The sequence below is a fragment of the Mauremys mutica genome, chromosome 11 (assembly GCF_020497125.1).
Source record: "Mauremys mutica isolate MM-2020 ecotype Southern chromosome 11, ASM2049712v1, whole genome shotgun sequence".
Classification (NCBI taxonomy): Eukaryota; Metazoa; Chordata; order Testudines; family Geoemydidae; genus Mauremys; species Mauremys mutica.
In genome coordinates this window covers 1,679,150-1,692,549 of record NC_059082.1, presented here as the reverse complement: position 1 = coordinate 1,692,549, position 13,400 = coordinate 1,679,150, and the positions used below count along the sequence as shown (strand labels likewise).

Sequence of the window (13,400 nt, the reverse complement as noted above, 5' to 3'; positions counted from 1 at the left end):
GCAGAAACAGCTTCAGGGAAAGGAGAGAGTTGCTTTTTTCCTCCACTTAACTAGCTCCTTTTGAGTCCTAGGTATCACAGAAGTTTGCCAGTTTGGTTCTCCCCTTGTGGGGTGTAACCCAGTTGATGCCCCCTCATGAACCACTTTTTGAGTCGTGCCCTGCCACTTGAAAAGTGCTTGGTTAGAGCATTGGACTGGAAACCAGACCTACTGCATTCTATTCCCTACGTGTGACAAGTAATTTCTGTACCTCAATTTCCATTGTCTACAAGTAGGTTATACGAATACTCTTGACAACTAACTGGAGTTTTGTAAAGTTTAACTAATGGTTGCAAAGCACCCTGAAATTATTGAATAAATGATATTATAGAAATATAGTTATTTTTCTTTTTAAACTATTCTGGCACTCAATGTAAATTCAAAGTATCTGCATGTTCTTAAAGAAGAGAAGAGCAACATCAGTTTCATTTTAATTTAAGAAGGAAACACCAATGCAGAATTAAAGAAAAAGTAAATTTGTTACACACCTGTAGATATCCATTTAGGACAGCCTGTGCTTTCTCTCCTACCGTTACATATGCTACTGCTTGCTCGGCAGCAGTGATATACAATTCTTCCTCAAGAATCTTATCCAGTACCAGCTTTCTAAACAGCCTTTCCACATTATGTCGTGAGTAAGCAGCTCCCTTCCCAAATATACCGGACTGAATCCTAGCACTTTTCGTACCTGTTTAGTAAGAATACACAGAGTTGGTCTATTAACCTAGCCAGTAAGTTACACAACTGTGGAAGGCTATGGAGCCATTTTGCACAGCCCGTTCACAAAAATCTGAACAAGTGGCAGAAGGTTAAAGACTTACAATAATTATCATTTTATCTACCCGATATAGTCTGCTTAAGGCGAGGGGTTTTATTTCTTCTAGAACACATACTATATGGATTGCTTTCAGGAAAGAACCCTATTGGTATAGATCTTGTTTCAAGCTTTTGCCCATGCTTTATGGCCCCTCTGGCATACAACCAAGATTTGGCCCACACCAAATATTTGAGCGGTAGAACAGAACTTACCCAAGAAAATGTCAATCATCATGTTCAACGTATACCTTCCAGAACCTGCATTTCTTCTCCCCATTTGTCCACAGTGCTCTTGAACAAATCTTATAATACTTTTCACTTCATCCGTCACATTTCTTGACTTGTAATCCTATCACAATAGATTTGATTAGAAAGATTTGTTTCCATTGTAACTAATACCATTTGCCACTGACAACTTTGTTTCTCACTACTAGGCTTTTTCAATCATAAGTTAATTCTGATCCTCATATAGATTAGTTATTGCCTGTTTACACTGATATGCCATTGCCATGGGAATTTTAGGTTAGTAAATAATCCTTTGAAAATGTAAAAGGATCACTAAAGTTAAAGAACAGATATTTCAAAGCGATTTTACTGTTGTACAAAATTAATACAGTATTCCAGAAGTCTGGAAAAGGGAAAGTATAGTGCCAATCTATAAAAAAGAATAAGGACAACCTAGGGAATTACCGACCAGTCAGCTTAACTTCAGTACCCAGAAAGATAATGGAACAAATAATTAAGCAATTGATTTGCAAACACCTAGAAGATAATAAGGTGATAAGTAACAGCATAGATTTGTCCAGAACAAACCATGGCAAACCAACCTAATAGCTTTCTTTGATAGGGCAATAAGCCTTGTGGATGGGGGGAAGTGGTAGATGTGATATATCTTGACTTTAGTAAGGCTTCTGATACTGTCTTGCATGACCGTCTTATAAACAAACTAGGGAAATACAACCTAAATGCAGCTACTGTAAAATGGGTGCATAACTGGTTGGAAAACCACTTCCAGAAATTAGTTATCAGTGGTTCGCAGTCATGCTGGAAGGGCATATCAAGTGGGGGCCCGCAGGTATCAGTTCTGTTCAGTATCTTCATCGATGATTTAGATGGATGGCATACAGAGTACACATATAAAATTTGTGGACAATACCAAGATGGGAGGGGCTGCAAGTACTTTGGAGAATAAGATTAAAATTCAAATTTATCTGGATGAACTGAAGAAATGGTGTAAAATAAATAGGATGAAATTCAATAAGGACAAATGCAAAGTACTCCACTCAGTAAGGAACAATCAGTTGCACACATACAAAATGGGAAATGACTGCCTAGGAAGGAGTACTGTGAAAAAGGGTCTGGGGGTCATAGTGGGCCACAAGCTAAATATGAGTCAATAGTGTAACACTGTTGCAAAAAAAAAAAACCAATCAAAAACAAAAAACACCGAACATCATTGTGGGATGTATTAGCAGGAGCGCTGTAAGCAAGACATGAAAAGTAATTCTCTACTCCACACGGATTAGGCCTCAAATGAAGTACTGTGTCCATTTCTGGGGGCCACATTTCAGGAAAGATGTGGACAAATTGGAGAAAGTCCAGAGAAGAGCAACAAAATGATGAAAGGTTTAGAAAACCTGAGCTGTGAGGAAGACTGAAAAAATTGGGTCTGGTTAGTCTGGAAAAGAGAAGACGGAGAGGGGACATGAGAACAGCTTTCAAGTACATAAAAAAGGAGGAGGGAGAAAAATTGTTCTCCTTAACTCTGAGGATAGAACAAGAAGCAATGGGCTTAAAATGCAGCAGGGATGGTTTAGGTTGGACATTAGGAAAAATTTCCTAACTGTCAGGGTGGTTAAACACTGGAATAAATTGCCTAGGGAGGTTGTGGAGTCTCCATCACTGGAGATTTTTAAGAGCAGGTTAGACAAACACCTGTCAGGGATGGTCTAGACAATACTTAGTCCTGCCTTAAGTGCAAGGAACTGGACTAGAAGACGTCTCAAAGTCTCTTCCAGTCCTACAATTCTATTTGGTTTAAAAAAGCTTATACACTCAAACTGCAAGAGTAATGTTTGAGTATTGTGTTAATTGAGTTAACTAATTTTAAAAATATCCATGTAGTATTTACACAACTCAACAGTAATGAGAGTTGGATGTATAAATTCTAATGCATCCAAATGATAATATACTACCTAAAGTCTACATTATTTTATTCAATATTATCATCGGTTTAAAACTGAGAAGAGTGTGGGGTAGTGCTCTGAGCACAGGATTAAGCACTAAAGTCCTTTGGACTAGAATATTAACTCACTGTGGAAACAAACCCCTTTCTGCCTCAGTTTCTCCATCTGTAAAATGGTATCATACTTACCTACCTTGAGGTATTATGGGGATTAGTGTTTGAAGTCCTCTGCAGTTTAAAAACTAGGTGTACTAATTCAATCAGCAGACTTATTAAAGAATCTTACATTTTGCAGAAAAAAAATCCTCTTGCACTTTTCCCCACCTTTTTTTTTTTTTTTATTATTAAAGTAACGGGACTTCCTTTCTAAGACACTTAAAAACTATTAACTTTTCTTGAACACAATAATTTAAATTGCAATTGAATACCTTTTTAAAAGTTAATTCAGAGAAAGGAAACTATAAGTAGGTCAATATATATGAATTAAAGCTAGCCTTTAATTTGTGGATTAAATTTGGAATAGTCATTTTTAAAATGTCATCTATTGAATTACTAGGAGCACCAGATATTTAAACCAAATATCAGTAGATACTTGATTGGCCTGCAAAGCTGGGGAAGCTGGAAGAAAAAAGTGGGTTTAAGATATCCATCAACCCTTTTGTTTTACTCCTGGTCACACTAGCAATCTGCTGGTCAATAGACCTTGACCTGTAGAGACTGCAAACCCTCCTCTTCCCCCAAACTCCTACCCAATCCATTCCAAATTAGTATCTATTACGATGTGCCAGAGGAGCACAAAGCTGCCTCAGAGCCATCTTAGATGGCAGCTGGAGGATTCCACCTGTGGGGGAGAATTCCTAGGTGGCATAGCCACCACAGTGAGTTCTGTGCCAACTTCTTCTGGAGCAGTAGGCATGGCTGGGAGAAAAGAGGTGTCGGAGAGTATCCTTAAACTTCACAGTCCCAAGCTTCCCCAACAGTCCCTGGGATCCACATGCAGCTAGTGTAAGTCTGTTCTAGGTTACACTTTGGGACCAACTCAAAACACATGGTATCACAGGGCATGAAGGATCTCACTCAGCATCTCTGTATCTGCCTTCTAGAATATATTAGCAAGTTTTCTTAAGGCTGGTTAAAAAAAACAACACACACACCACTTTAAGAGCTCAAATTTACAGATGATGTAATTTTTTACCTTCTTTCGACAGCAGTTGTCACAAGTTACTTCTGGGTGTTCCTTACAAAAGTTAAGATTAAAACCAGTTTCCCCAAAGTAAGCCAAAAGCTGTATTCTCCGGCATTCGTGTACATTCTCACAGTAATGAACCATACTGTAAAGGTTGTCAAAGTGGGTTTTTCTTGTTTGACTGTTTCCATCTTTTTCCACTGAAATAAAAGGGATGCATTCATTGTATTTGTTACACAATGTACAAAAAGGCTAAAGTCATTACTGATCAAACAAATTACCTCAAGCACTTAGATAAAAGTAGTCAGATACCTAGGCAAAAAAATACATTCTAAGCCAGTGAAGACATCTCATTCCACTTTCAAGAATTTAAGAACATGAGGGACAAAGAAAGCCACAGACATGGTCTCAGTCTGCCCCAAAAGTAAAAGTTTGGAAATTCTGCAAAATGAATAAATTGGTTGGGTTTTTAAACTAAAACTAAGGTCTAGATAAAGAAAATTTTCAGAGAGGGGAACAGTGAAAGCATGCTGGGGGGACCCTGCAACTACAGTGACCCAGTCCAGTGTTATATGGCATTCTGAAGATCTTTAAATAGCAAAAGAATATGTAAATAGAACAGGACAAAAACTTAACATGACTGAACTACTTATTTCCTGTTATAACGTTTGATATATCAGAGATGGGAGCCTTTGCTTACTTTGTATTAGCCTTCTAAGCCTGGTTACATCACTATAACTGTAGAAAAGCAAACAGTGAGAAACTTCACCATCTCGTCCAGCTCTGCCAGATTCTTGATAATAACCTTCCATAGATTTAGGGAGAGATGCATGAATAACATAGCGTACATCTGGTTTATCAATTCCCATGCCAAAAGCAATTGTTGCGCATATGACCTGGAATAAGAGCCATAAATTATTATACAATCATAAAGCTTTGCAAGGTATTCATACAGCACTTTAAACTATGAATGTATTTTGATCACTCATATGTAGAGCCCTACCAAATCCACAGTCCATTTTAGTCTATTTCATGGTCATAGGATTTTAAAAATTGTAAATTTTATGATTTCAGCTATTTAAATCTGAAATTCCACAGTGTGGTAATTGTAGGGGTTCTGACCCAAAAAAAGGAGTTGTGGGGGTGGGTGTTGCGGTATGGTATTACCACCCTTACTTCTGCACTGCTGCTGGTGGGATGCCGCCTTCAGAGCTGGGCAGCCAGCCAGCAGCTGCCACTCTCCAGCTGCCCACCTCTGAAGGAAGAACAGAAGTAAGGGTGGCAATACCACGACTCCCCTAAAATAATCTTGTGACTCCCCTGCAACTCCCTTTTGGGTCTGTACCCCCAATTTGAGAAACACTGGTCTCCCCCCGTAAAATCTGTAGAGCATAGGGTAAAAGCACATAAAAGACCAGATTTCATGTGGGGGAAACCACATTTCACAGTCCGTGATAGGTTTTTCACGGCTGCGAATTTGGTACGGCCCTACTAATATGATCCTGTATTGAATGCAAAATTAATGTTGGTGTATTCCCAAAAGAAGACAGACACATTCAGTCAAAACATTTATATTTACAAACATCAGCTACCTTCCCAGAAAGAGTCTGATGGTTAAAGCACCGAACTGAGAGGAGATCGGGATTCTAGCTCCTGCTCTGCCATAAACTTGCTGTGTGACCTTGTGCAAAACACTTAATGACTTTGTGCCTTATTTTCTTCACCTGTGAAAGAGTGCCCTACCTCACAGCAGTACAAGGCCTCAAGTCCTTAACTGTTGTAAAATTCTTAAGTTTAATATTTATTACTGTTGCTTATAAATATTCCATGTAAATACGATGCAGACATTAGCATTTCTCCTACAGAAGGGCTAGCAACAGTTTTCTGACACTCTATTCTGCACAATGATTTAATTCCATGTCTAGTCATGTAAGATTTTTATATTAACTTTGGTTTCATTTTTTATGTGCATCTTGCTCTAATTTATGCTTTGTGTTTTTGAGAGAGAGTCTCACATTCTTCCTGTAGAATCGCTATTAACCTTCTCATTTGTTTTTCCCTTTTACCTGACACCCATCCTGATTAATCCATTTTCGTTGTACAAGATCTCTAACAGTGTCACTGAGGCCAGCATGATAGGCAAGTGCAGCAAGACCCTTTTCCTGTAGAATGTCAGCAGTTTTGTTACAGTCCTGCCGTGAGAGGCAGTAAATTATTCCAGAGTCATCTGTGAATATAAAGGGAATGTTTGTGCAGGAATGTAGGTTCTTCTGTTTCACAAGTATCCATAGCCCCTCAGTCAACCAAGCAACAATAAACGTTTGCATGGCAAAGGCAATTTTCTTATTACCAGACATTTGTCAATTCCTGATTTAGATATTTTAACCTACAAGTCCCTTTTTCCTATTCATTCTCAACAGGAACTCCTACTTTAATGTGGCCCACTGATTAATCTTAAATCTTGGCATCAAAGAACTAAATTACTTTGCCTCCAACATTTTGTTCTACATTTACCATTCACGCTCAAAACGCATAGGAGGGTAGAGTTTTATGTATACACTACTGCCTTATACAAGAACTGTAATTCATTCAAATGTATATGAGCACAGCCAGCTACAAGAAGATTCAGTACTCACATGGATGATATTTTTTGATCCATTCCAAGCAGTCCAATGCCACTCTTTTTGGCTTTTTGAGCAATAGATCATATTTCAAGTTATGCCTGTTAAAGCTCATAGTAAACCTAAAACATAATGTCCAAAACACGTTAGCTTCATATACAAAATATATTTTTAAAAGAGGGGCTATGAGTCTTCAGAGTAAAAGGTCAAAGCAAATAAGACTAGATTGTCTCATTGAGAACATAATTTTGAATCCAGGATATCAATGAGTGATCCTGGTATTGCATAATTTTACACTATGTAGTAATCTCCACAGGATAGGAATTGTCTGGAAGGACTCAAATTTCAGATTAACTACTACTTCCTCCCCTAAAACTCTGAATAGAGAGTCTTTTTTCATTCTACCTGGCCCAGTTGGGATTGATTTTCCTCACTTTTTGAACCTGGGATCACTTCGGTAAATGCTAGTGTTGTGTTCATCCTATGGCTGGGAAAGCAGAAGGCAAGCCTACTCTGCATTACATAAACCAGCAGGACAGACATGCTCAGAGACAGGACACATGTGCTGCATGGTAAGAAGTGAAATTTACCTACCTTAATTTTTCCCTTTTAAATCCTGACATGCTTCTAATACGGGGATTGTTACATGCATTCTTCAGGGCATGAAGTACAGTAGATGACATTTCTTTTACATGTTCACAAAATTATGATAGGTTCATGTCAAATATAAAAAAGCCCAAATGTCCACATCAAATCTATCATTTGATTTTTAAGATACCAAATCTTTCTGCATTATTTAAAGTGACACCTGAATTATCTATTTATGAAGCCTGATGTACACTGGTAACAGGGTTTGTAATGGTTTCTAACTCCAAAACCTAGCAAATGCATGCACTAAAGCATAGCTGTCCCACTTTCTTAATAAAAGACTATCACAGTTTTCAAGAGCAATAGAAATTTACCAGGTCTGATGCTAAAGAACTATGGATCAGATTATTCACCCTGAGTAGCACCTTACTTCACAGGTAGTCCCTTTGAAGTCAATAGGTCTAAGGAGGACAAAATTACTTAGGTTTTGCTATTGCATGCAGTGCAAATGCAATACAGTCTAGATTTCATTTGATACCTTAGTTGCACTGTTTGCCACATTAAAAAATCCTTGCCATACTCAAGCTTTGGAATTTTCCCACTAAATGCTATAGATCATATTTTTTACCACCTTTGCAAGGTTTTCATGACAATTTACCAACCCAAAAAAATTACAGTTTACCCTCCCATCCTTTCAATGATAAAGAAAATTTCATGAAACTTTACTGTGTAAAGAGTTGTTCTCCCCAAGTGGGGAAAGAAATTTGGGAAGTCTGCTCTTTATTTTTAATACTTTTTGTACTTCATGGATTTTAAATTCCATACATACAGTCATATTAAATTAGATACAAATATCTATATGTTTCAGGTGACTGAGTAGGGTTTAACACAAGTTTATTTCTTACATTGAAAGGGAAAAAAAATTCTGCCTAGATAAGTGCAATTTACACAAATTTTTCATAATACTTCCGAACAACTTACACCTGTGGTTTCAGCATCTCAAGTTGATTCAGAATATCCTTTTGTACTCTGGGATTAGCAGTAGCAGTAAGAGCCATCATAGGAACAGAGGGAAACTTCTGGCGGAGCACGTTCAGCCGTTTATAATCTTGACGAAAATCATGGCCCCACTAGTTTAAAAAACAAAATTAACCTTTTCACACTCTATTGAATAAAGTTTTCCAACTATTTTGAAATTGTGGGTATTTAACAATATAAATCAATAGGTATCTACCTGACTGACACAGTGTGCTTCATCAATAACAAAACGTGCCAATAGGTCCCTCTCATACAGATTTTTCAGGGCTGAAATCAGTCTGCCACTTGAACAAACCTAGGGAGACCCACCACCAAAAGTATTTTTAACAGAAAAACATTAAAACAATCACAACCCTATTTAACTAAGAGATTACGAAACTAAAGATTCTGTAGAGAGGTGGGTTTTGTTTGTTTTTTTTAACTGCATACAGAACCTTTAAAGTAGTCTTTAATGATCATCATTCTAGACAGATTTTCATGAACAACTAGGAAACTGATGTGGAACTAAAAATCCTTATTTTTTTATCCAGCCAAAATTCCTTTTTGACAAGCAGCATTAGGGAATCCCACAGGTTTCTGTGCCTGGCCATTTAAGAACCTATTTCTGACCAAATCAGATGAAAAATTTACTTGGGGGGAGGAAAGACTCATTAGCATGAGCTCTCCACCATTAAACAGCCCCCCCCCCCCCCGAAGGCTTTCAAGGAATATTCAAAAAGAGACAGTATTTCATATGGACAATTTCTACAGTAGGAAATTAATGCAGCAAAATAGTTCCTTTGATATTGATCTGCAACCAATTACTTTGATTGGGTGAAAAACAATTATTGTTTTGCCCCTGTAATCTCTCTCAAAATAGCCATATGAATTTAGCCTGAAAATGAGAATGCATTATACTAGATCCATTATACTAACAACAGGTTACACCATACCAACCAGCTGGGAAGACAGACCGGCATACATTCTAGAAAAGATTATTAACATGGCCGTCTTTCATTTCAAGATTTCACCACTTACTTGGTTGTGCTCTGTTTGGGCTGTTCTTTGGTTCATATTAGTTACAAACAGGCAGCATCTCACAGAATTATCTAAAGATGTTAGTAGATTATCCCTTTGTAAGAATTTTTGTTGTTGTTTCCTGATAGATGTTTGTTGCATTTTTTTTTTAATTTGCTATATTAAATATCATTCTTAGAAAACATTTTTACTAGTAAAAATCTTTGTTTTGTTGTCTTGATAACATTTTTTGCTTTTAAGATAAATACAAACCTTCTCTGGAGTAACATAGAGAAGTTTTATTTGGGGATCTTTTTTTGACAGCTGTATATAGATTTTTGATGCCTCAGTATCAGTCCTATCACCAGTCAGATAAGTAGCAGAAATCTATGTGGTATAGAAGAAAAAAAGATATTTAGATTTCATCTAACATCTGTTTAACTTCAGAAATTTCTTCTTAATGTAGTGTTTAACCTACTTATAAATTAAAAGCACACCTGGTCAGTATTCACACATTTTGTCACTGAATACAGAATTTGAAAAAATATTGAAAATTCTAAATACATCCAAGATACAAAAACCTTGTCATATTAAAAGGCATCACAGCGCTCTCTAGCAATCAGGCAAAAGACGGGGAATCAGAACTCCTTTGTTCTGCTCCAAACTCTATCAATGAAGCACTGTGAGACTCTGGGAGTCACCTACCTCCTCTGTGCTCCAGGATTCCCATCAATAAAATAGCTGTAACGATACTTGCTTACTTTATGAGCATGTCATGAAGCTTATGTAATATTTGTAAAGTGATTTGAGATCTTACATGAGAAACACTACAGAGATGTTCTTAGAAGGCACGAAGTATTTTTAAATACAATTAATATCTTCCCTAGTACCCACAAACATATAATAATGGGTTGTCAAAACAGATGACCCATATTCCAAGGAAGTAAGTAATTTATACCCTAACAATTAACTTCAGTATAAACAGTAAATTGTAACAGATGAATTAGACTCTGCTATGAAAGAGACACACAAACTTACTTTGAAAGTGTAATATAAATCAACATATAGGGCCAAATCCTGGCCCTCAGCTCTGCTCAGGTGGTGGAAAAAGACAGCTGGAGCTCCCCAGTTGGGAATTCCCCCAGTGTAGGCAAGTCCCCAGCAGTCACAGAGTAAGTATAGCTGCCTCTTACATCACCACCCTTGCAGCCCTCAGCATAGATGTGTTTGTTGGCAGCGAGGAGGTGTGGTGAGAGAGCATGGACAAAGCACACTCTGCTCCAGCATTCCCTGGATGGCACGTGGGGATCATAGCCAGCCAGAGGAAAAAGAGCAGTTTAAGGTCTTAGGATTGGGAAATTGTAGCATGCTCCTGTTTGTACCTCACCCCCACCTCAGCTGCTCTCAGGATTTTACCCTTAAAATTTATTATCTATTCCTCAAAACAAAAACTAGTCACTTTTCTAAAACAAAAACAAAACAAAAAACCCCCCAGTTACAGTTGCTCAAAATGTCCACCAACATAACCAATAAAAAAGCCATTCCTAGTTAAGTCCTCAACTATCCTTTGCAATTTACTGCCATGATTATGCTTTCTCTAAGTGTCTTCCCTCCATGTGTGCCATTTTTCCAGAGATGCTGAGCTGCCACAGCTGTCACTGAAGTAAACAGCACTGCGGGTGCTTAGCTTCTCAGAAAATATCCGGTTGCCTTTTTGTGTGTCTAAACATGGCCTTTGGAGCCTATATTTAGGCATTATGTTTGAAAGTTTAGCCCTAGCAATTATTGCTTGTGTGCATTCACAGAGTCAATGATAAATTGCTGTTTACTTCTAATTAGTCTGATTTACAGTTAGCTGATGTGACTCTTGTTTTCCCTTTCCTAGGTATTTGTACAATGTATGTATGCTTACTTGTTTTCTGTTCAAATATGCAACTCTTTCATATACAAAAATCAAATAAAAAGAGAATAAAATTCATAAGGAACAATTCAGATCTTTATCCCATTTCTTAAGTGCAAAGAAATTGTTTGAACTTACATCCAACGTCATTAGCTTCTCAACTTGATCTAATATCAATGACCTCAGTGGAGAAATTACAATAGTGACCCCAGAGGATAAACAGGCTGGTAGCTGGTAGCACAGACTTTTACCACCGCCTATATAATATGCAAAACAAAATATATGGTTATTTACGATGGAAAAGATGGAATCAAATTTGTTAAGTTCATCTCGAAATGTAGGTGGTCAAATTACATTTCTACAAAATTGAAGGCCCACAGAAGAGTTTAAATTATGGATTTATTTGAATTAAAAGTTTGCTTTTAACAAACTATTCTCTACAGTATTGCATTAGCGTATGTGAACCAGATAATGAAGCCATTTTTATTGTTGAAGTGAAGAGAAATGCAGAAGTAAACAAAGCCTAAATAGTGAAAATTAAACTCCTCAGATTTAAGAATAAAAGAAATTTGTATTTTACGTAAGGATTTTTATTTTATTAAATATAATTTTAACCTGATGTCTTCTGTAATACTCTTATAAAAATGCCATGTTCTAGAGTTCAGTGTTCAAGTCTCATTTCACTGCAAAGTCCTTGTCCTCTTAAAACTTATTACCAGCGGGGATGCAAGTTATATCACTAGGTAATTTAAAAATTATGTTGACATATCTCAACTGTTCTGAAGTCTTTAAATGCAACTACTGTCAGATATTCTATAACCTACAATCTCATTAGCAGAGTTACCATGTGGAATATTACAGAAATCAGAGCTTTAGTCACCTTCCCTTTAAATACTAAAGACAAAGGCTAAATAAATTCCAGGATTAGCGAGATGATATGAATCCTACAGCCAACAGATTCTGGTAGCATGGTAATGTGTTATCACTTCCCCAAATGTAGGGAATTTATTATGCTTACCTAAGTCTTCCTATAGGAACTGAATCTGTGTTAATCTCTATCGCTTCTGATCTACTTATCAGAAGTTTCTGTAAGATCTCATACACCACTGAGTTTCCAGTTGACTGATGTACACAGATACGTACCAGTGGGCATTAAGATAAAACAATCTTCACCCAGCAGAGAAGCATTTATGGCCTCCAGCTGATTTGTTCGAAAATGGTGCAGACCAAATTTTTTGTGAAATATCTTCATCATGTCGTCAGAATGGGAAAATGAAAAGCCTCTGAAGCGTGCTAGTGCTGGATTTTTGGATGATGATTTTTTCAGCAGTGGGTCTAGCAGAAAAGGAAAGCCTATTAAAATTAGCATTGTAATTGGTTACCAATAAAATAGTCAGATACAAATAAATCTTACTATTACACTCCACACAGAACCAAACCCTGCAGAGGATCCCGGTGATTCTCAGAGCAAAGCAGCAGAAGTAGAGTTTGCTTTTAGACATTTTATGACCACATACAAAACAATTGTGATGTGTTAGTTATGGAAAAACTGTAGCCCCAAATTGGGGGAAGGGGGAGGAGAGACACCTTTAATTCTTTTTGCAGCTGCTAAAGCAGCACAAATTAAGACATTTTACTTAAATGGGGATGTGTGTGTAAGTTAGGGAAGATTCTAAGTCATGCACAATTTAGCAAATTCTCATTATGCTTCTGTTTGCATGTATAAAACAATACAGATCATTTCAAAAGTGGCTAATATATAAATCAAGATTCTCCTGTCAAACAAGGACTGTGTAACCTAGTGACCCAAAAGTTCAGTTCATTTCAAGGTTGACTTCAAGTTCCACAATATAAAACAAAAACTGTTTTGCTTTAAGTGCAACACAGATGGCTAAATCACCACTTAACTGTTCATCACTGCAAAAACATGAATTATCTAAAGAAAAATGCATGCATATAGACTCAAGATAGTCAAGAGAGTAGATTTTGAACTCTGTAGCACTTGCATTCACATTTGTGTACTGTTTGGAT

The 13,400-nt window shown here is 37.1% G+C and overlaps 1 protein-coding gene across 1 annotated transcript in view; it reads right to left on the bottom strand.

The window, feature by feature from the left end:
* BLM (BLM RecQ like helicase) overlaps positions 1 to 13,400 on the bottom strand; it is a 31,621-nt gene that overhangs the window by 5,222 nt on the left and 12,999 nt on the right. Inside the window, exons 8-18 of the mRNA XM_044981144.1 lie at positions 12,513 to 12,704; positions 11,508 to 11,626; positions 9,743 to 9,856; positions 8,670 to 8,768; positions 8,417 to 8,565; positions 6,863 to 6,969; positions 6,293 to 6,453; positions 4,927 to 5,122; positions 4,236 to 4,426; positions 1,069 to 1,204; positions 528 to 727 (exon numbers count right to left, since the gene is read on the bottom strand). Coding sequence (XP_044837079.1) covers positions 528 to 727; positions 1,069 to 1,204; positions 4,236 to 4,426; positions 4,927 to 5,122; positions 6,293 to 6,453; positions 6,863 to 6,969; positions 8,417 to 8,565; positions 8,670 to 8,768; positions 9,743 to 9,856; positions 11,508 to 11,626; positions 12,513 to 12,704 — 1,664 coding nt within the window. The remainder of the gene's footprint in view (positions 1 to 527; positions 728 to 1,068; positions 1,205 to 4,235; positions 4,427 to 4,926; positions 5,123 to 6,292; positions 6,454 to 6,862; positions 6,970 to 8,416; positions 8,566 to 8,669; positions 8,769 to 9,742; positions 9,857 to 11,507; positions 11,627 to 12,512; positions 12,705 to 13,400) is intronic.